This window comes from Diabrotica undecimpunctata, chromosome 7 (genome assembly GCF_040954645.1).
Source record: "Diabrotica undecimpunctata isolate CICGRU chromosome 7, icDiaUnde3, whole genome shotgun sequence".
Lineage (NCBI taxonomy): Eukaryota > Metazoa > Arthropoda > Insecta > Coleoptera > Chrysomelidae > Diabrotica > Diabrotica undecimpunctata.
This window is the reverse complement of record NC_092809.1, coordinates 100248248-100273496: the sequence shown is the minus strand read 5'-3', so window position 1 is coordinate 100273496 and position 25249 is coordinate 100248248. Positions and strand designations below refer to the sequence as shown.

The 25249-nt window shown below is 31.6% G+C and overlaps 1 protein-coding gene across 1 annotated transcript in view; it reads left to right on the top strand.

Moving 5' to 3' along the window:
• The window catches only part of Drgx (Dorsal root ganglia homeobox), a 294960-nt gene extending 270592 nt beyond the window's left edge, over positions 1 to 24368 (top strand). Inside the window, exons 6-7 of the mRNA XM_072537882.1 lie at positions 14891 to 15024; positions 23905 to 24368. Of these exons, the coding sequence (XP_072393983.1) occupies positions 14891 to 15024; positions 23905 to 24242 (472 nt within the window). The 3' untranslated portion in view covers positions 24243 to 24368. The remainder of the gene's footprint in view (positions 1 to 14890; positions 15025 to 23904) is intronic.
• Positions 24369 to 25249: the final 881 nt, after the last annotated feature.

Here is a 25249-nt window from a genome sequence, read left to right as displayed (position 1 = left end):
TGATGCTTCCATGTCTGCTAATTAGCTGATTAATTAATTGCACAGCAACTCTAATTCGAAACCTATTTATTTATGAGCATCGGCATTAATGTAATTACTGGAGGTGTTGTGAAACGTTTTCCTGTTACCGGCAGCCCTTAATCCTTCTGCCAAAACTATTAAACGGTAATGGGATTGGTACTAGACGTATAGGTGCTACACTAGACACACTTTGTAGGACTTTTAATTTAATAAAATCACTTCTAGTTGTTTACAAATACAACAAACTAAACTAACAAAACTTACAAAATTTAATATTTAATTATTGACTGATAACAGTGATAACCATTGTTTTAAGAGATTTATTAGGATTAAGTTTCCAGGCTGACAAATGTGCAATATCTATTTGGTTTTCATAGAACTTTGGATAGTTAAAATAAGTAAGAAATCGTCCTTCAAATTTTTTATCCATCATTTTGCCTTGACGTAGACTCTTTAAAACCAAATCGAATTTCATTCTTTTAAATATCAAAATTGTAGATAATGCAATCCCATCCATAATTTATCATAAAAGAGCCAGAAGATGTCTAACACTCCGGTGTCGGCATTTTAAAAATTCAACTCCCTTTTCTGCATAATAAGGTGACACGAAGAAGGATTATTCTAATAGGTGGAAAGTAAAGACAATTTTCCTTCCAAAATTAATTTTCTCCAAGAGGAAATTATCCTAATGAAAATATCACTGTCGTTACTTTTATACAGAGAGGCACTAGTTTGTTATGTAGGAAGAAAGTAGTACCGGAAATTATTCAAGTTTATATCAATTACTTTACAAATTGTATTTTATTAATTAACATTTAATTACTTAACATCACAACATCAACAACACTCAAAAGACGTTAGGTATCTCGAAGTTACCATTAATAGAAACCTCACGTGGAATTCTCACCTTGTTTTTATTTCATTAGTGGCGAGATATCAATAGACTGCAGTCTTATTTCTGGCAACCATACTTAAGGGATCAGAACTGTTCCAATTGACGGCAACATCCGTGACAATCAAAGGATAATCTTTCCCTGACCAGTAGGGCGGTCGATTGTTTATCCAGACAGAGCTTTCGTTGTGTGAAGCTCTATAAGTTAGACAGTTCCGCTATAGCTGCTTAATTCTCGTGCCATCAGTGTTGAACTGCCTCCTGATGTTATTCTCCATTTGTGTATTTTTTCCCATAGACGCAACATGTAAGGCAGCAAGAGGGTTGCTGCTGTCTCAGGTGTAGCCAGACTAATCAGTTTTATTATTCTGCGTCTCATTGTGGCTGGAACGTGTAAGACCATGACCATCACGCCCAGTCCACCGTTTTTGAGGGACGTGTGTATGAATGCATTGGAGCACGAGCGATTGAGTGACATAATCTTTTGTACAGCTATGCACACGGTCCTGTCAATGCACTTCAGCACTTTCATAGTTATGGTCTGACTCTTAAGCTTATCTATATATCTCGACAGTAGATATGATTTAATGACAACCAGTTTCTGTTGAGATTTTAGCCTAGCACTTCGTATACTGACCGAGTTCATTATTCCTTCTACCTAGGTATCCAACCAGCTTAATCGGTATCATCTGTCGAATACTGTCGTTGCCGACAGAAAAAAAGGGAACGCGTAACAGTGATTACCACGATTAACAGTAACCGTAATAGCCTCACTGTTACCAGCGATAATAGCGAAAACCGTTCCTATTTTTTTTTTGAAATTCTTCAAAAGTCCACAGCTGTCTGGTACTATCTGTGACAGATTTGGACAGCAGGATCTGCTGTCGTCTGCATATTCTAATACTAAGACCTTTCTGCCGTTTGCAATCAGTAGACAAGGCATGTCTACCTCAAGTTTGCGTTAATTTTAACTTTTCGGAAATTGTTTTTAAAAATGAAGAAGTAAAGGTTTCAGTCTTACGAGAAATTAAAAACGGTAAAATGTAGCATTTAAATAGGTCTCCAAAAATATATATTTTCCTTTTCTTTTTTCCTACTAATTCCAATTAATGCTAGTTTATCTACATAATCATTTTCTATAATGCCACTATATCCTGGGATCCAAGTTAGTTTGAATGTATTGCCGTTGTTGTTGGCTTCTACTATTATTCTTCTGGTTAATAATGTAACATGATCTGTTTTAGTACGTAATGCGATTTGTTGTCGCATGCACGTAATGTGTTTGTATCAATTGCAAGCATAGAATCACTAAATAAATCTTTTGAAATATTTTTTTCTAGCCAGAAACTAACCCCTTTATTTATCGCACTAATTTCTGCATTACATATATTTAATTCAGATATGTAGTTTTGAAGAATAGGAGTATTTTGAATTTGGTATGTATACTCCAAACCCCACATGTTCAAATATATATTTTGTTACCATTCCATGTCAGAACATTTAACGTCTAGTACAATTTTCTTCTCTGCAATGTATTAATTTTTCCTTTAATTACAATCAAGTCAAGACATCACAAACCGTGGACTACCAAAGGTATCCACATATCAGCCAAGAATATGCGTTCAGTACTGTATATAAAGAAATTTACTACCAACGTCTTTGTCACTAAATATATCTCCAAGTATAGAAGAACCTATCTAAAACTTCTATTCTATTCATCTAAAACAGCTATAAAAATGTACTACCAAAATCGTCTGGGAAGCTCTAAAAATGTTACAAAACAAACTTGATCTATAATAAATGATCTTCGAAATAAAACTAACACAGCTCACACATTTTCTCTTCCAAACCATAAAAATCTAAATTAATACTTCGTTAATGGTGATTAAAAATATAACATCAACTGTTTTGCCACAACAAGATTCTTTTTCCTATTTCCCCAATTAAAGGTCTCGAATTTATTCTTTATAAGACCAGTTGATAAATCTGAACTGATCCAAATTATCAGTAATATCAAAAGCAAATATTCCTGTAGTTCTGATATATTATCCATAAAAATTTTCTTAAATCTCCCAAAATGTGTGTTGGAAGTCCTGGTCTCACTAACTAATGATTCTTTTGAAAAATGTATATTTCCAGAGTGCCTAAAGACAGCCATTATTACTCCTCTTCATAAGAATGGTGAAAAATCGAATGTCTGCAACTATAGATCTATTGCCTTACTACCGGTCCTGTCCAAAATTATTGAAAGACTTATGTAAGCCGACTTATGTCCTTTCTCGTTAAAAACAACATTTCTATCAAGCAGTAAACCATAATCTTTACACTGCCATTGTTTTTTGTGATTATGCCAAAGCTTTTGATTGTGTAAATCACGATATTTTGATAAAAAAACTAAATTTCCACGCAATTCGAGGGATTTCTTTGAATTGGTTCCAATCTTACTTGAGGAATAGGAAACAACTAGTTAGAGCAAATGATACTGACTCTAGTCACAGAAGAGTACCACAAGGTTCAGTATTGGGTCCTCTACTCTTCCTTATCTTTATAAATGAAATCACTAACTTAAAAATCGATTGAAATTTTTTTCTTTTTGCTGATGATACCAGTATCACCTGGAGAAACTCGAATATTCTAACTCCTCATGCAACTATAACTTCTGATCTACTTAAAATAAAAACCTAGTCCGACTTTAATTTACTCGCTTTTAACGTGGATAAAACAGTTACATTATTCTATAAAGGAGTTCTTCAACCCTTGCTTCTTAATAACATCCAGTTGAGTATCGTTGATTCTGTATAATTTCATGGCATTTTTATAGACAGCTACCTTAAATGGTCCCTTCATATCGATTTGTTAAGTAACAAACTAGCCTCAACCTGCTATGCAATAAGATTTGTTTTGAAGGAAATCAATTAAGCATCTTCCAAAATAACATATTTTGCTTTGTTCGAGTCTCATCTTCGATATGATCTTCCTTTTTAGGGTTCCAGTACAGCTGCCCAATCTGATGATATTTTTAAATTATAAAAAAGAGCAATACGGTATCTTTTTGGCCTCAGTAGAATAACACATTGCAGAAGCTACTTCAAAAATCACGGGATTTTAACTCTTCCCTCTTATATTTTAGAAACTGTTTGCCTAATTTTTTTTTCACACCTACATGTTTTCCAGCAAGACCTAATCATGACTACTCCACCAGAAATTCAACCTTTGATGTGTATTTACCGATCATGTCCACTGAGTTAGTAAAGAAATCTATATTATATTCGGCAAAAAAATTATAAAACCATCTCCCTCTGCAACTTAAATCTAAAATGACAAAAGCCCATATATCTGAAAGACCATATTATTCAGTGGAAGAGGTTTCTTAATGAATAACTAACAAATTACAGTACGTTTATATACAAGTAACTAAAGTATATATTTTGGGTATCACATGCAACAACTTAAACTTATTAGTTCGTTAGGTTTTCTTATGCAATTTGCAATTTATTTAAATTTTGCAATGAATTGTATTTTTATTATCTTTTATTTTGTGATATTGACGATTTATGTAATTTCAGTAAATTTTAAATTGTTATTGTCATTTTTCTGTCTGTTTGTAAGCTTACGTCCATAAAATTATACAATTTTCAGTGATAATAAAGTATATTTCTTTTATCTATCTGTATTTGGATATCACAAGCAGCAACTTTAACTTTAGTTCGAAAGGTTTTATTATGCAATTTGCAATTTATTTAAATTTTGCAATGGATTGTTTTATTATCTTTTATTTTGTGATATTGACAATTGTTGTAATTTCAGTAAATTGTAAATTGTTACTGTTATTTTGCTTTTTGTAAGCTTTGTCCATAAAATAAGTGTACAATTTTCAGTAACAATAAAGCATATTTCTATTCTATAATATTTGTGACTTTTAATAACTACGTAAAAATTCATTTTAAAAAAAATGTATAAGGAATCGGTTCAATAAATAATTCGATAGGTATTAATATCAAACTTATCCCACACTGACTTCTTTACGTTCTTTTTTTATTCATAAGTATGTTCACCCCGTAAATGCAAATAGAATGTTAGCGATTTTATTCTTTTTGTTTGAACGAATGTAAAATGCGTTTTATGATATTAGGATCTTTATGTCTGTCTGATGAATATTTAAATGTCTTGTCAGATCTTTGCTAGCTTTCAGGAGATGTAATATGGCACTTCTCACAAAGAATATACAATTTATATGTTTTATAGATCCGTTTTGTACAGCACTGCCAGTGACGTACAATCAATTTAAAATTTTTTTTGGCAATAATATTTTCTACAATATTATTTATATATCTATTACATATTTGCAATTATATAATATCAATTTAAACTAAACTCTTACATACCAATGAAAACCAGTTCATAGTGTATTCAATGAAAACAAATCTGATTCCTGGTTAGTTGTTATATTGTATGGTATTAACTTCTTAAAATGTTTTTTTTTCATACTCTTAAATTCATTGATCTTGAATTTTATTATTAATGCAATTACTATTTTTATTGGGAATAAGCCACAATATAAGTCTAAATGTTCTGGGTACGTCAGAACATCTATTCTAATCTATTTATTACAAAAACTATATTATATAAATTATCCTGCTAATGTAAGAGTTAATTATGTGGTTTCGAAAAACTTGAAATTCATATCTGGAGTTTGACAGGGATGCAAAATATCCCCTATTCTCTTCAATATATTTATATATATATATATATATATATATATATATATATATAATCAGAAGCAACCAAGCAGAGATAAGAAACATGGCAGGTTACGAAGTGGTAAGTTTATCATTAATACAATTGCCATTTTCGTTGGGAGTAAAACACAATATAAGTTTAAAATAAGTTTATTTTTGACGTTTCAATTTCCACTTCGGAAATCGTTCTTAAAATATAAACTTTAATAAATTAAACAAATTTTGTTTTTTGTTACTTGGTGAAAAATTCTTCTAATTTAATTTTATCTGACTCATTCATATTGACAATTTAGACATATATTATATATTTTAAAGTAGACGACTTTAAAATGATATTGCCAATATTGCTGAGGGGCATTTCTGGGACGACTTTATTGTAAGATAGTTCATTCGATGACATGAAACCATCTTTAACTTGAGAATATCCATCAGAAAAATCATAGCTTGTGATTCGTCTTTAAAAAGACAACCACATGCAATAATGACAGTACAATTCTCCTGTTCGTGATTCCATAGTAAATCATGAGAAAAAAGAACTCAATAATAGCTACAACTAAATGTTTTTAATATTTTCGGTCTTAAAACTATGTCTACGATCACTTAAAATTAATTTGTACATTGAAAATGAACGTTCGACATCGATGGATGTAATTGGAGCATATTTCATGGCGGATAATAAATCTGATTCAATTTGCAATTCCTCGGAAAAAGTTTCTTTTCAAAATTCAAAAGTCCTTTATTCAAAACTTTAAGAGCATTAGATAAAAAAGAAAAACTTTCATCTTTGTCAAAAACATATTTCATTTTTGTTTTTAATTAATTGACTATTACCTTCAAGTGCCAATTTCATTTTTTTTTATTATAACTAATAAAAATGTATTGATCTTTCTAACGCTAGCTTAATTTGTTTTTGGTACTTTTGTGTCGGATCTTTGTTTACCGTTTCAATATTGTGATTATTTAAAAATTCTATTTTTTGTTATTACACTCTATTTTATCCATATCAATAGTAGTGTTACCTTGGTCTGCTTTTGTAAACACTATGTTGTTTTCTATTGATTTATTTTTAATTGATATGGCTGTTTGATTCTCTTTGTAACAGAAACAAACAACTTAGGCAAATATATTAAAATCAGCAAGAGCCGAAATAAAAAGCACTTACACAGTGGTGTATACAAACTTAAATGTGGCGACTGTCCCAAAACTTACATCAGTCAAACTGGTAGACCTTTTATCAAACGTATAGCATAACATAAAAGGGCTTTCAATAATAGAAAAACAGTCTCTGCGTACGCACTTCACCTTCTAGATCATAATTATTCTTTTAATGACGAATTTCAAATTCTTCACATTCAAAATAAAGGCCTTAAGCTATCTTTATTAGAATGTATGAAAATTAACAAATTAAAAAACACAGACATAATTCTGAATGACCAACTTGAAACAAACAGTCCTCCCCTCCTCAACCTATTTCTTTAAAAACTATAAACTGTAAACACATACCAAAAATAGATCACTTGAGAAAGGCACTCTGCCGAAACAGTTGTAGTGAGATTTTATAATAAATTTTGTGGAAGTTTTGAAGACAAAGTTTTCAGTGTTTTATTGTCATACAAGTATTCTTGGAGTTGCTGTGTAGCAAACGTATATATAATAAATATAATAGATATCCCAGGACGCTGCCTTGCGGAATTCCCGTCTTAATGAGATGCATTTTGGATATTTCTACATTTACTTTTGTTCTGAACTGTCGGTTTTCCAACTATGATGTAAATATTCGAAACAATGGTGGTGTTATTTGTTTAATTTTATATAGAAGTTCTTTATGCCAAACTTTTTCAAAAGCTTAACTTACATCTAGTGATACCATTTTGCAATATTCTTTTTGTTCTAATGCGAAATTGATTTTATTAATGTCACTTTGGAATAATTAGAATTTTGATGTCACTTTGAAATTTTTTTATGGGATTAGACAGAGAAAGAAAAAATAAAACTTACCGATTTGCCGTACGGTTTACAAAATGCTTCATCTCCTTTTAGAGAAACTTCCGAATATGGTCCGATCCATGCTCTTACAAATTAGAAGTCATATTTCTAAATAAACATCTAAAGCTTTTTAAAATGTGTGTTCTAAAAACTTGGCAACTTGGCAAAATAGACAAACAAATACATTTTGTCTATAATACTCCAGTTGTCAGAGACGACAATGTCACTGCACCTCTAAAAGTCATACGAACAATCTGAATTTTGCCGAGAATATTAATTTTAATGCCCCAATAAAGATGCAAAAAAATTTACCACACCGCCGGCTTCCCCCTAAAATCCCTCTCGTAGTGGGGTAAAAACGCAAAAAAAATCGATTTACCAATAATCTGTACGCCGTATCGAAAAAATTGCTTTAAATAAAAAATGTAGCTGAAGTAATTTTATACAAAAATGTTTATTAGCACTTTTTGTGTAGAATGAATCGTTCTCTCACAAACAACGCTTGAAGCGGCTTTCGATTTTGAACGTCGCGCGTCGGTTACGCGCAAAACCAATGTTCAATAAAATTTGTATCAGTTGACGGTAAAAATTCGATATCTGTTGATTTAAGTGTTCTTTCGACAAAAATCAAGATGCGTTTTAAAGGTTAAGAGTTCAGCTTTCGAATGCAATTTTTGTATTTTACCCTAAATAACTCAGATTTTATACAGGTGTTTGATTCTCATGAGATCAATACAATCTATCACTTTCATTGACTGGCAACTATGAAGTTTCGATTGCTAGAGCCTAACCTTCAAAACTTATAGCATGAAATTTTAGTTTAGAGTTTTGGTAACAGATATGAGGTATTTAAAATATGCTTAAAAAACGCTAGATTTGAACTTTCACATAACAAACAATCTAAAATGTTTAAAACTTTTTTTTCAATTACACTAGTACATTTTTCAAAAGAACCAAACTTCTGATATAAACTACACCCAAAACCGTCATCTTGGAGGCATTTCCCGTGACGTGCGATCGTTTGTAATGTAAAACATTAAATTCTTCGTTATTTATTTATATTTCAAATGCTCTATATTTGTTGCTACAACGTAAAATTAAAATTTCCTTTTTAAAGATTGATCAGGTTTTAAAGATTGATCTCTAAAGATGGAAGTTTTAGTAGCAAGTTTGTTTAAAATCATCTCCATTTTAGCTACAATTAGCTACATCTTTTATTTGAAACATTTTTTTCTGTGATGTACAGATTCTTGGTAAATTGATTTTTTTGCGTTTTTACCTTTCTGCGGCAGGGGTTTTGGGGAAAAGCCCTGGGTAAAAGTGATAAATTTTTGTGCATCGTTTTTGGGGTCCCAAAATTAATATTCTCGGCGAAATTCAGCTTGTTCGCATGTTTTTAGTGGCCAACTCTCTAACGACTAGTGTATTACCCGAGCTTAAGTTATTACTTATTACCTGAATATTTGTTTGATGTATTTTTCTCCATTTTATATATTTATTAGTGAATATGCATGATCTATTGAGTTTATGCATAATCATTTTCGATTAAAGAAATGGTAGCGTCACTGTGTTTTACAAAGACTATACAATTTATGTTTTATAGATCCGTTTTGTAAGGAAGACCAAATATAGTTTCCCTTCTCTCTGCATAAGCTACTTTTCGATTAAATTTTAAAAAACATGAATTCCCGTTTCATACGTCTCACATGCTTATTCTTGGGGGAACGTACGTACGTTTTGATGTAGTAACATGGCCGCCCCTCCACCCTTACAGGGCAAAAGAGCCGCCCGTCTTCCATATCATTACATTATCTCTTCCGTACCATTATTTTACCTACAACCATACTTAATGCCAAAGAAAAGGCTGGTTCTTTGTTTATTAATATTTTGGAGATTTTTCCAGTTTGAAAGCTTTTTAAGCTTTATTTTTTTATGGATTTTATTAATAATTATGAATATGATTTTCTTTGCATGTCTACGTGAATTTTGGAGATTCGCATATAAAACTTTAATGTCTTTATACGTGTAAAAATATATGTGAGATATATTTTAATTCCAATGAAATATTTTGTAGGATATATTCCGCTAAACATACAACCTAACCTAATATATATATAAAATATTGATAAAAGTGCACGACAAATTTTTGATATGTTGTTTGAGCAGCGTTTTACAATTATTGACAGTAGTGCAGTTTTTTATAGATGCAGATAACTGATTAAACTTAAGGAAGGTAGCTTTAAATAAAGCGAATTCATCCTACTTTTATACATAGTTATCTAAACCTCTGGTATTATAAGAATGAATATTTCTGTTGAAAGAAATGAAGGTGATAAGCCATTTACTATTTTGAAGACCAAAATCATGGTCAAATAAAATAAATCAATTTAGAGAATTTAACATTGTCCCTATTGGGACGGCGATTTGTTTTAAGAATTATTCTCATTCCCGATTTTGTAATTTTTGCAACATGTTTAGTTTGTTAAGATTAAATAAAAATAAAATTGATAAGCATAAGTCAAAATGAGGTTGAATAATTGTGTTATATACCGTGATTTTGGTCTCCATTGACAAAGTTTGAGATATACTGCTCAGAAAGTATACTGTTTTTGATATTATTTATAGATGTACTCGAAGTGACTATTAAAACTCAAAATATTGGCAAGCTGGAATCCCAAATACTTAACTGCTTTAACCACTTCAATTCTTTCATTATTAATATGTAAATTTATGCTCTCAGTATAAAGCAAGCAGGCGATTGGAATGCCAAAAATACTCTATGGGGATCACGACTAACTACAACGAAAGGTAGAAGCCTACATCGATCATTACAGAAAAACAATTCATTCTTCTTATCCACAGGACAACCAACATACTGGCCAGTGAATAACAACAAAATTCCGGATCTTCTAAATTTTGCAATATTTAAAGGTTTAATATAATAACATTAAGCACAACTCTAATAAACAATCAACAGCCATTAAGACTATCTAACAAAAAAAAACAAACTGGGATCAATTTGACCCAACCTATCTTCTTCTTCAGGTTCCTTCTTCTATCGGAGGTTGGAAATCATCATCGCTATCTTAATTTTATTGGCCGCGCTTCTAAATAATTAATTCTAATGAGCTGCAACCGAACCACTCTCTCAAATTTCTTAGCCAGGATATTTTGCGTCGTCCTGGGTTTCTCTTCCCTTGTATCTTCCCTTGCATAATTAATCTAAGTAATACGTACTTCTCGCCCCTCATTATATGACCCAGATATTGAATCTTTCTAATTTTAACAGTTTTTATCACTTCACATTCTTTCTTCATTCTTTGTAACACCTCTATATTAGTTAATTTTTCAGTCCACGATATTCTGTGGATTCTCCTGTATCACCACATCTTTATTGTCCACGCTTCCATGCCGTATAGTAAAGTAGAAAAAACGTAACAACGTAGCATTCTTGTGCGGATCTCTAGATTAAGGTTACGGTTGCAAAGTAAGTTCTTCAATTTTATGAACGCGTTTCTTGCCATTTCTATTCTAGATCTGATTTCTTTTGTTTGTTCTCCATCTTCGGTTAGCCACGTTCCTAAATATTTATATGTTGTTACTATTTCGATCGTTGTATTATTGATGATCAGGTTATCTACATTTTGTGGTTTTTTTGAGAATATCATTGATTTCGTTTTCTTGAGAATCATTTGCAGTCCGTACCTTTCACATGCATTGTATACATGTTGTATTATGTACTGTAGATCTTCCATGTCACTTGCAAATATGACCGTATCGTCCGCATATCTAATATTATTAATGCTATTTCCGTTGACCAAAATACCTTCCACAATATCCAATAAAGCTTCTTGAAATATCACTTCACTGTAGACGTTGAATAAGAGTGGTGAAAGTATGCACCCTTGTCGAACTCCTCTAAGTATACTTACTTCCTCTGTCAGTTCTCCTTCGACCCTTATTTTTGCTTTCTGATTTTGATACAGATTCGATATAATTTGTAGATCTCAACCTATCAGTCAATCCAATCCGGAGTTCCTCAGGGAAGTGTCCTCGCTCCCTTGCTGTACCTAATCTTTACTGTTGACATACCTACTACAGATGACGTTACAGTGGCGACTTTTGCCGATGATACAGCCGTTTTAGTTTCAAATAAAGACCCAGGCATAAAATCAGCCCAAATCAAATTGACAACAAGAAGACGCACTTGTCCACAAGTTAGTTTAAACAATGCCCTCATTCCCACTAGAGACGTTGTGAAATATCTTGGGTTGCATTTGGACCGAAAGCTCACCAGGAAGCAACACATTAACGCTAAAAAAACTCAGCTCAATATAAAATTAAAACAAATGAATTGGTTACTTGGCAGGAAGTCACAACTTGGTATTGCCTCCTTGGTATGTGAGCAATGACCTAGGAGCAACAACCGTAAAACATGTCATGTCACCTCACACCAACAAGGCCAAAATTCTTAATTTAAAGCAACACAGCCAAATTATCAGTGAATTTTATCAGCCACCAATGTAGGAACGAAGACTGAATAGGACTTGGCCAGAAGACCTGGTTACATAGGTGAAAATGGAGAACTGTCGCTGGATGGTACCCAAATCAAGTCAATATTGTTATCACATTTACTAATTACTTAATGACTGTTTATGAATATATTGAAAATATGCATTTAAAAAAATAAAAAAAGTATCAAGCAAGCTTTTTGTTAGTGCAAGCTGTTTGGTAGTGAAAACCATTGCACTTGATTTTTTTCGCATTCAACTTCAGTTTGTTGATTATTATTTAAAATTTTATTTTTTGTTATATGTTCGAATAATTGTTCATAAACAACAATAATAGTTTTTCTAAATGAGGTAAACTATTGATTGGTCAGAATTCTTCAGCTTTGAAAGTATTGGATATTTTTTGTGTAGGGGTGATAGTACCTACTTATTTTTAATACATTAGTCTTAGTAACAGTAATTTATCATCTAAATTGCCAACAATTTTTCCAAAATTCTGCATAGAAAGTTTTTCAAATTTTTTCTTTTTCTATTTCTACGTTGTTTTTTAACCATTATAGGCCTGTAGCAGATTAAAAGTTCGGCATCTCTCGGCTATTATCATGAATTAATTTTTTTTTAATTTTTCACATTTGTTTTGGATTGTTTCTATACATATCATTTTTTTTTAGATAGAACCACTCTTTTTTTACTCTTCACTCTTCACTCTCATTTCTGTGTCTCTTAAAAATTTGCCATTTATGTTATTTGTCAATAACATCAATACATTTTTTTAAATCTTTATAAGCCCCGTCACGCTGTTTAATTTGTTTAAACACCTCATAAAAAAACCAAGGTAATTTTGATTGAAACTGACATTTTAATTAGTCATTAGTCAATGCCATTGATTACGTTTTCAAAACTTTGCAAAATTTCCTGGTAAATGACATTAACATCAACAGAATCTAAATTAAAGTGACATAAGACTAGTTTTAATTTTAACTAAGTTATAATTACATATACATATTTCTAAACTTGGATATATTACCATTAAATAGATTATAACTATTACTAGTGATTTTGTCCAATCACTCCACTTAGTTTTTTCTGTCTTCCTCCTATTTAAGGCTAGGAAGACAACAGAATAATATTTTAATCTGTTGTACAACTTTCATAACAAATAAGTCACTTTTGGAGAGTCGCTGAACTTTTTGCGTAAAGTCGTCTTATGAAATCGAGCTACGTATAAAACTAGCGTAATTCTAGTTTGAAAATGTTTTTGTTGGGAAAGCTCGAGTTCTGTATTATATTTTTTACCGATCACCACATTCGCAGCCATTTTTTTAGGATGGACAAAATTTTCAAAAGAATTAAAAATTAAATTTTTTGAAAATAATAAACTTTTTGCATGAAACGGCCGGTCTTTTCACCTCCAGATAAATATCTAACACATAGTTATCTGAATGATAGACATTTATTTATAAAATAAAATGTACCTACCCGTTTTTCACGTCAAATTATGTGGCTGTTACTTATGTGTAAGATAAATGTAAAATTTATTTCGGAACACCAATATTTAAATAATTGTAATAGAAATCACAATAATGTTTTAATATTTCTTTTGATTATACAGTTTGTGGTGGCAGGAATAAATTAAATTATGTAAACAAAAATTTAATAACAAGTAAAAAAATATTACATGTTTAATGATTCTTCTCGGATTTTTCCATAACACTAAAATATTATATAAGGCTAAGTCTTTTTTATATATAATTGAATATATTTTATAATTATTAAGAGAATCTGACAACCTAGGTACTATGTGCATATTTTTAATTTTGGAATCCGATACTACTATTATTGATATTGACATTTTTTAATTATCAAGATTATGAAAATATTGAATCCCTAAACTAAGTGAATGAAAATATGTATATACCTACCTTTATAATTATTTATTAACAACTATTTACAATATTTTTTCAGAATAAAGATCACTGTCTGTTTACTTAATCTTAACCTTTTAAAAAAGTTTTATCATGACAAGAATTAAAATGTTCAATTCTGCATCAAATATTATATTGTTGCACGTTTATAAAACGTTTATAAACATTAAACATCATACTGATCATACTCTCCGATTTCATTAAATCTTTGAATATCCGTGTCTCTAAACTACACTAAACAACAATATTTAGGTTATATTTTTAATTTCACAATAATCTACAACATAATAACGAACTACAATAAACACAATTTATTTTCCAGATTCTTTTTATTGAGTACTTTATTTGGCAAATAAATATTTTATATTTTTTGTAGGTCAGATAATTTTAATTTATTTTATCTGTCAGTTTATCTGTTTAGACTTCTTTCATAGGTAAGGATTACTAATATATTGTTTTAACCCATTTACCCCATGTTTTACCCCAAGTCTATTTTAAAATCATCAACTAATACACAACGATAGTTTTCCAGTAAATGTAGCATCACAATTTGTCTTACAAATCTTCAATGAATTAACCAATAATAATCCAGTCGTCAGAGATTTTCTCTAAAAACGAGAAGATCAAACTGAATTTGGCTGAGAATATCAATTTTGGTACCCGGAAAAAAATGCAAAAAAGTTTGCCACCCTGATGTTGACAAATTTCCCCAAATTACAAACAGAAAAGATTGTAGGTGCTAAACGGAAAACTGAAGGATATTTTAATTGTAGAATTAATAATTAAATCAAAAATAACAACAACTTTTTGTTACAGCCATTCTGGAGGATTTAGACCAGTGATTGATGGTAGTTCGGGAGCACGAAATACACCTCCTTTATTCTTTTCGCCTCATCTAGCATCTCACCTTTCTTCACAATTTTCGCCTCCACTCTTCCCATCACTTAAAGGTAAGTTTTATTTAATCTATTCATTTCCTTTTTCTATTCCCATTCCCTCAATAATACCACATAATTAGAAAAAGTAAACGCTTTAAAATGAATCAAATTGTTAAGAGAAATTTGTTTATTTTGATATCAGTTGTCTAATTATTTATTTGTGCGGATATTTATTTGTTTTGGCAACCGTATTTTGGCAAGCATATTTTTTCTACTTTTCACCTTCTAATTATTGTTTTAAATTATCAAACGTTATTTCTATATTTGTGTTATTCTCTTTTGATTTAACATATATTTATATAGCTATTATTCATTGTGTAGTTCTCCTTTATCACTTCATCGATTTTCGTCACTTTCTAAAAACTTACAATTTTAACAAAATTAGCGTTCACGTTTTTAATATTGTTCTGAAGCTATTTTCTTGTGGCATCTTAAAGTAATTACAATGTTAATAGGAATATGCTATAATTGAAGTTTAAAATAAGTTTATTGACGTTTCAATTTCCACTTCGGACATCGTTCTCAAAATACTATAATATAAATAGTAATTCTACTCGTAGATTAGATGAATTGAATACTCTAGTATTCGAATCATATGATCTATCCAGATGTTCGCTACCTTTAGTTTCTCAGAATTTTAAAATATTGCAATACATATCGCTTTGCTTGCAAATGTGTGTCTTATAATTAATTGATTTTTTATTTTTGTTTATGTGGTACATTTCGAGAACTAATCTTTTTATCTCCAAGATCTTGATATCTGACAAATTACATGTGTGGCCTGTTGTATTGGAATGGTGTGCTACTGAACAAGAATTTTTCTGTTTTGCAGTCACTTTTGTTATTCTTTGTTTTAACCACTGCGATGTTTGTCCTCTATACTGTCCGTCACGAGACAAGAAAGTTGGTTAATGAGATGACTCTGATTTAGAAGCGGTGTCGGGTGTTTAAGCTTGAGAATAAGCTAGTTTTGAGTTTTTTGAACCGTACTATATTTAATATAAAATTAGTTTTTCTTGGGTTTAGGTTCAATAAATTATATTAGATGTGGAACTAGATTTTTATTTTTTCCATAGAAATCAACGTTTCGGCAGGAAACCCTTGCCTTTGTCAAGATTCTAAAATGTATAAGATTAAGAACAAACAGTTATTGTAAAATATGTATATATATATATATATACATATATATATATATATATATATATATATATATATATATATATATATATATATATATATATATATATATATATATATAAGTAAACGTTAAATAGTGGGTTTGCAGCAATAAAAAATGAAACTCTTTTTTTTATTGCTGCAAACCCATTATTTAACGTTTACTTCCTTACGTTGTCAGCAAATACTTCTGGTTCATTATATATATACTGAAATATATATATATATATATATATATATATACACACACATATATATATATATATATATATATATATATATATATATATATATATATATATAACTTACCAAAACGTAAAACGGGACACTGACATTAATGAAGTGACAAATAAAATTTGATATCTGATATTTCATGGTTGACTGTCATTAGTGTATAATTATTTTTATATGGGCGTATCATTGATGTTTTCGAAAAAGATAAAGTGGCGATATGTTATGACTTTAAGAGCTTTTTATGGTGTTATATTTATTATTATTTAAATCAGATTGAAATATATTTTATTTAGGTTTTGTGTATCTTTTTTGTCATTTATTGCGTTGGAATTTATTTTTATTTCTATTGATTCGTGTATCTCCCTCTTCTTTTTGTTTTGTTCGGTTCTTAAAATTTTGATGTTTTCGAAGTCGAAGAAGAATAAATTTGATCGCAAATTTGATTTGAAATTTGTAGCTTATCACAAATTTCTCAATCCGAAGCTGTGTTTTCCGTTTAAAACATGGCGATCGCGTGCTGACACACTTCAAATACGACATCTGAGGCCTTCCGATTGTTATTTATTCTGTGATATTACTAACCTAACCTGTTTGTTTACAAAATGTCTGTTCGAAAAAAATGTCTGACACTATTTTTTGATGAAAAGTCCTATATATCCTTTTATTGTGTTGGAAATTTATTTCGCCAACATTCTAGATATACATTATTAGTAAAATACATAAAATAGTTGTACAATTTAATCGACATTCAGTAAAATTTCAAATTCACGTATATACTAATTAGTTCCTCAGGTACGTCACTGAAAATTAAAGTTAGAAGGACCCATTTTACTTAACATTAAAAATTATGACGTCCTAAAAGTTTTTACATTGTAACAAGTCACTTAAGTTTTATCACTTTGTTAATACCGCGTTGATTATTAAGTTATAAAGGAGAAAGTGCGTGGCCCTTTAATGAAATTCTAGCGGGAGAACGTGCAAGTCGATAAATTGAAAAGTTCTCAGGTGCAAAGTAGAGGTAAATTGGCAAAATGTGCCACCACTAAGTGGATAGAGATCTCGCACGCGGCACTCACTTAACAAGATAACGGGATTCATTGCTGGATTTCTGTGTAAATCTTGGTTATGACACGTCGAATGATGTGATAAGAAGGCGAGGGTAAGAATATTGGAAGTGTATTTTGGACCAAACGATGTTACATAATAAAAAAAGTTGGAAACGAGGAAAACCTACGGTTACAGAAAATTTGCTGAAAATATTAACATGGCCGTTGTAAAGTATCGTAAAAATGACAAAATCGAATTTATTGGCTCATAAAAAATATGTTCCTGAAAAGGATATATTTATCAGGTTTAATATTTATCAGGTATTTATTTTATTAGCTTTATTAAGTATACACTATAATTGGGAAGAAACAAATGAAATATAGTACGTGGCCTCCTTACACCTCTAAACGATTAATGGAATTCGCAGAAAACCTTTCGTTGTAGTAAAAGGCACGGTAAACTGCACTGGAGTTCTCCATAATATTTCCATAATATTCTTTGTTTAGAATATTTTTGCCTATATTATCAGTTAGAGTTAATTTGTATAAAATGAGGAGCAAAAATTCAAATGGAATTTTAAATATTATTGTTTATTTGGCTAATAATGAATGTATAAATGTAATGGTTAACCTGCTGTACAATTATTTTGTAAATAAAATTATAATGGTGTACTTACTGATTACTGGATTAATTTCACCAATTTTATTTTCCCGGATCCACCACTCTTCTATTAATTTTTTACATTTATTTACAGTTTTAGCCCATATTTCTGGAGTTGCAGTTTTAAGAGCTTCTTGCCACATTTCCCTAACTGCTCACTGTATCTACTGCATCCAACGTGATTATCATAATACGTTTTACATATTATATACCTCAGATGTGTTCGATTGGATTAAACTGGCAGTGATACGGCGGTAACCGTAGTACTTGATGTCCATACCTTGATACAATTTAGTCAACTATATAAACTGTTGGTTTTTCATTACGTTTCGAAATTTCCAGTAACTCTGATTTGAAGTCTATTCCGGAAAATTGATATTAATTTTAACTAACCAATTTTTTATGCTCGGTACGTTCCACACTGTTTTGGTTGTTTCTCCAAAATCTTCGAATGGTAAGGTGCATTATCCAAAACTATAACTGATGTTTCACTCACACTAGGTAACAGTTTCTCCTCAAGCCATTTAACAAACATATCTGCATTCATGTTTTAATTGGTAATCAGCAGATTTTGATTTTGAAGAAAAAATCATATCTGCGTGCGTTTTCTATAAAGCCTTCTTTCCCTATTGCATGAAGAATGATGTGTTTTGCCTTCGCTATCTCTGTGTTTTATTAATTTTATGCTGTCGTCTTGCCAAATTCTTGTAATTCCACCCTTTGCAAATATCCATGTCTCATCTAAGTATACCAATGTTGCATTTTCAGATTTAAGTCTATTATTTTCTTTTTTGAATTTAAATCCTAAATCTCTTAACACTTTCCAAAGGCTAGTCCTCTTAACTTCAGAAACTTATCTTTCTCTTATCTTGGCCAGTAAAGTATCTAAACTGACATGTTGATTGTTTTCACGCATTCGATAAAAAATATTGCGAATTTCAAATTATTCTCCATCAGGTAAGTCAATGCTCCTAGAATGTTTACGAGTTGTTGTGTACACAGTCACAGTAAGATCTCCTTGAGAATCTCTGACAGTCTTCATTACAGTTTTTAGCATACTTTTTAGCATATCACAAACGCGTTTATTTATACATAATAATGACTTTAGAGGTCCACCATTGTCATTTTTCATGGTAAAGTATTTATGCACAATTGTAATTAATTCATCAATATCCAACTTACGTCTAGATATGATGGTCACTTGAAACTACATGTTTGAATTACAATATACTGAGTTACCGTATTCTTCGAATTACAGTATACTCCAAAGTATTTTTTAACAAAAATTAAAAGTGATATTTTAGTGCTTTGTGTAAAAGGTAGTGAACCCTCTTCTTCCATGGACTGTAAATAAACCATCAATGATCACTGATCTATCAAAATTTAAAAAACATGAATCCCCACCAGCAATATTAATAAACCACTTCAAAGATAGTATGGATAGATTTAGCGACTACCGGTAGATGTATACAGATGCATCAAAAATAAAGGACGAAATGGGGGCAGCAATTTTCTCTAATACTCATAATGGTAAATTTAAGTTACATAACAACTGAACTATCTCTAATGCAGAACTATATGCAATCCTTGAAGCTCTAAAATTTATTAACAAAACGGACCAGAGAAATACACAATAATAACTGACACAATGAATGTCCTTTGTGACATCCAAAAGATATACTCCAGCAACCCTATCCATAAAGACATTTACAAAGAACTTCAAAATGCTGCAAAGGAAAACAAACACGTGGTATTAATCTGGGTTCTATCTCATTTTGGAGTACACGGTAACGAGGTTGTGAACCGCCCAGCTCACGAACCAACGACAAGTGATAATCAAGTTCAACTAAATAAGATAGTGCTAAGTGATCTTAAATTGTGCTTAAAACATAGTCACGTGGCAAAACAAATTAAAAAACTAAGTTAAATTAAAGACAATGCTTTATAAAAACACGCCTTTTTGTTACCTAGGAAAAAACAAGTCATCTTTACTCTATTCCGACTTAGTCACACCTGCCATACACATATTTACCGAATCACAAGAGACAACCCCCCATACTGCAACCAGTGTCAATCCAACAATATAGTAAAACATATTTTAACCGAATGTCAAATTTTCCAGGAAACTCATCCTTCCCAGCGACATAGGCGAGCTTCTAAGAGACAATAATCATCTAAACAACATTATAAAGTTCTTAAGGGCTATAGGCATAAATGTAATTAGTATTATAACCTTTCTTTGTTTTAATATATTTAATATTTTTCCATTGTTGTCGTCTATAACCTCAGTGTTTCAGACGACATTAAATAAATAAATAAAAATATGTAATTATTAATAAAATTAAAGACAGTCAAGATTTCCCTTCACGCAAAAATAGTCTATGTATCTGTTGATACGTATTTCGCTTTAATAAAGCTCATCAGAACAGTTATTCATAGGCTTTCTCAACGTGAAAAATAAATCTTTTCCTGTCTTTGTGAAGCAACGATAAAATGGCTTCGAAACGGACGCAATAGCGACATCTAATATTAAATCCGTAAAATAGTTTCGAAACACAATTCCGATAACTGCCTTAATCTGAACCTTCTATAAATGCAAGGTATAACAGACGCTGATAAAGATGTTAATAGAGACATGGGGAATCTAAAATTTGCATTCCACGACATGTCTCCTCAGCTAAGCAGAAATCGTTAGCGAATTGGTTTCTTGTACTCATACAGAGTAGATCCGAATAAAAATAAAATTAAAGACAGTCAAGATTTCCCTTCACGCAAAAATAGTCTATGTATCTGTTGATACGTATTTCGCTTTAATAAAGCTCATCAGAACAGTTATTCATAGGCTTTCTCAACGTGAAAAATAAATCTTTTCCTGTCTTTGTGAAGCAACGATAAAATGGCTTCGAAACGGACGCAATAGCGACATCTAATATTAAATCCGTAAAATAGTTTCGAAACACAATTCCGATAACTGCCTTAATCTGAACCTTCTATAAATGCAAGGTATAACAGACGCTGATAAAGATGTTAATAGAGACATGGGGAATCTAAAATTTGCATTCCACGACATGTCTCCTCAGCTAAGCAGAAATCGTTAGCGAATTGGTTTCTTGTACTCATACAGAGTAGATCCGAATAAAAATAAAATTAAAGACAGTCAAGATTTCCCTTCACGCAAAAATAGTCTATGTATCTTCACGTTTCACGTTGAGAAAGCCTATGAATAACTGTTCTGATGAGCTTTATTAAAGCGAAATACGTATCAACAGATACATAGACTATTTTTGCGTGAAGGGAAATCTTGACTGTCTTTAATTTTATTTTTATTCGGATCTACTCTGTATGAGTACAAGAAACCAATTCGCTAACGATTTCTGCTTAGCTGAGGAGACATGTCGTGGAATGCAAATTTTAGATTCCCCATGTCTCTATTAACATCTTTATCAGCGTCTGTTATACCTTGCATTTATAGAAGGTTCAGATTAAGGCAGTTATCGGAATTGTGTTTCGAAACTATTTTACGGATTTAATATTAGATGTCGCTATTGCGTCCGTTTCGAAGCCATTTTATCGTTGCTTCACAAAGACAGGAAAAGATTTATTTTTCACGTTGAGAAAGCCTATGAATAACTGTTCTGATGAGCTTTATTAAAGCGAAATACGTATCAACAGATACATAGACTATTTTTGCGTGAAGGGAAATCTTGACTGTCTTTAATTTTATTTTTATTCGGATCTACTCTGTATGAGTACAAGAAACCAATTCGCTAACGATTTCTGCTTAGCTGAGGAGACATGTCGTGGAATGCAAATTTTAGATTCCCCATGTCTCTATTAACATCTTTATCAGCGTCTGTTATACCTTGCATTTATAGAAGGTTCAGATTAAGGCAGTTATCGGAATTGTGTTTCGAAACTATTTTACGGATTTAATATTAGATGTCGCTATTGCGTCCGTTTCGAAGCCATTTTATCGTTGCTTCACAAAGACAGGAAAAGATTTATTTTTCACGTTGAGAAAGCCTATGAATAACTGTTCTGATGAGCTTTATTAAAGCGAAATACGTATCAACAGATACATAGACTATTTTTGCGTGAAGGGAAATCTTGACTGTCTTTAATTTTATTTTTATTCGGATCTACTCTGTATGAGTACAAGAAACCAATTCGCTAACGATTTCTGCTTAGCTGAGGAGACATGTCGTGGAATGCAAATTTTAGATTCCCCATGTCTCTATTAACATCTTTATCAGCGTCTGTTATACCTTGCATTTATAGAAGGTTCAGATTAAGGCAGTTATCGGAATTGTGTTTCGAAACTATTTTACGGATTTAATATTAGATGTCGCTATTGCGTCCGTTTCGAAGCCATTTTATCGTTGCTTCACAAAGACAGGAAAAGATTTATTTTTCACGTTGAGAAAGCCTATGAATAACTGTTCTGATGAGCTTTATTAAAGCGAAATACGTATCAACAGATACATAGACTATTTTTGCGTGAAGGGAAATCTTGACTGTCTTTAATTTTATTTTTATTCGGATCTACTCTGTATGAGTACAAGAAACCAATTCGCTAACGATTTCTGCTTAGCTGAGGAGACATGTCGTGGAATGCAAATTTTAGATTCCCCATGTCTCTATTAACATCTTTATCAGCGTCTGTTATACCTTGCATTTATAGAAGGTTCAGATTAAGGCAGTTATCGGAATTGTGTTTCGAAACTATTTTACGGATTTAATATTAGATGTCGCTATTGCGTCCGTTTCGAAGCCATTTTATCGTTGCTTCACAAAGACAGGAAAAGATTTATTTTTCACGTTGAGAAAGCCTATGAATAACTGTTCTGATGAGCTTTATTAAAGCGAAATACGTATCAACAGATACATAGACTATTTTTGCGTGAAGGGAAATCTTGACTGTCTTTAATTTTATTTTTATTCGGATCTACTCTGTATGAGTACAAGAAACCAATTCGCTAACGATTTCTGCTTAGCTGAGGAGACATGTCGTGGAATGCAAATTTTAGATTCCCCATGTCTCTATTAACATCTTTATCAGCGTCTGTTATACCTTGCATTTATAGAAGGTTCAGATTAAGGCAGTTATCGGAATTGTGTTTCGAAACTATTTTACGGATTTAATATTAGATGTCGCTATTGCGTCCGTTTCGAAGCCATTTTATCGTTGCTTCACAAAGACAGGAAAAGATTTATTTTTCACGTTGAGAAAGCCTATGAATAACTGTTCTGATGAGCTTTATTAAAGCGAAATACGTATCAACAGATACATAGACTATTTTTGCGTGAAGGGAAATCTTGACTGTCTTTAATTTTATTTTTATTCGGATCTACTCTGTATGAGTACAAGAAACCAATTCGCTAACGATTTCTGCTTAGCTGAGGAGACATGTCGTGGAATGCAAATTTTAGATTCCCCATGTCTCTATTAACATCTTTATCAGCGTCTGTTATACCTTGCATTTATAGAAGGTTCAGATTAAGGCAGTTATCGGAATTGTGTTTCGAAACTATTTTACGGATGTAATTATTAATCTTTGTTTAGACATAAAAGATAATAAAGTAAAATTTGTGGTCTGTTTTTTTAAGACTTGAAAAGTCAAAGAGTTACGACCTTCGGAGACCCTTAGCACGACAACAGCAGTCGATCTAACCTGTCACATTACATGCTTAACATAAAAATACACTGTTTTAGAACTTAAATGTTTTTTGTTTTTAATACTTAAGCTATAACTATAACTCCATTTTTCTTTTCAGGTTTTCCAGGACTCTGTTCTTGCTGTCCGATAAAGCCTCTTTCGGGCCTAGCATCAAACCTACTGCCAACAAGCGATGCCTCAGATCTCTCGCCAGGAAGTGGAGACCAACGCTCTTCTAGCGTTGCCGAACTCAGAAGAAAAGCCCAAGAACACTCTGCGGCGTTACTGCAAAGCTTGCAGCATGTAGCCAATTTTCAACAAGCTGCAAATTTTGCGGGTGCGAGCTTAAACTTCCCGCTTTTGCCACCGTTGACGTTACAGGCATTACAAAGAAAGCATGAAACTATCGAGGGAACCGGAGGGGAGAATAGTTCAAATAAAGAAGCGTCGGTTTAAGATTAAGGGATTTAGTACAGTAAGATGTTTGTATAGACATAGCTCGTTTTATCTAAAGGGGCAGTTTTCTAAAATTTTTGTTATTTTGGACCAATAATCAACAAATATAGTAATGATTTTACAATTCTTGTTCGTACATTTTGAGTATATTGTGGAGTTTTACTTATTTTCATAGTTCTTACTTACTTTCATCGTTCAGAATTTTAGAAGATCATCAGCTTTCATATCAACACCTATGCGGGATATATGTACATGACCTTGTCTAGGAATGGTGTTTACAGTAGACGATTAGTTGCTTCCAATAATCGGTATGTATTTGTTTTCTTTTTTCGATTAGGTATCCCAAGATAGTGTCCTGTTTCTAGATTGTTTTTATTTTCTTTTTGTTTATCACTCATGTATAAATGAGGTCGACTTGTGTTTTTGTTTAATGACAATTTAATCGGTTCTTAAATCTTCTTAATTTTTATTATATTTATACTACTACTACTAAGGATTTCCACAGTTTTCACTGTCTTCCTTCACTCAACCGTTTTCTCCAATTTTCCCTGTCATTCCAGTCTCCATCTCGCAGGGTTCTTTTCTCCATAGCCTCGTCGATTTCATCTCTGAATGACCTTCGGGGTCTTCCTCTCTTTCTTCTTCCAATCGGGCTCCATTCTGTGATTTTGTTTATCCAGCGTCCTCTGTCCGCTCTTCTGACGTGGCCGTACCAGGATAGTCTCTTCTCCTCTATATAGTCGATTATGTCTGATTGCACTCCCATTCTCCGCTTAATCTCTGCGTTTTCAATTCTGTCTCTTTTTGTAAGTCTTCAGCTTCTCCTCAGGAACTCCATTTCTACTGCTCTTATTCTACCTCTATTTCTCTTGTTTATTGTCCAGTTTTCGGACCCATATGTCAGGATACTTCTTGTCAGGGTGTTATATATTCTCTTTTTTGTCTTTATCGTAATGTTCTTATCCCACAACACTGAGTTTAGTTGTCTTATACAGTTTCTTGTTTGT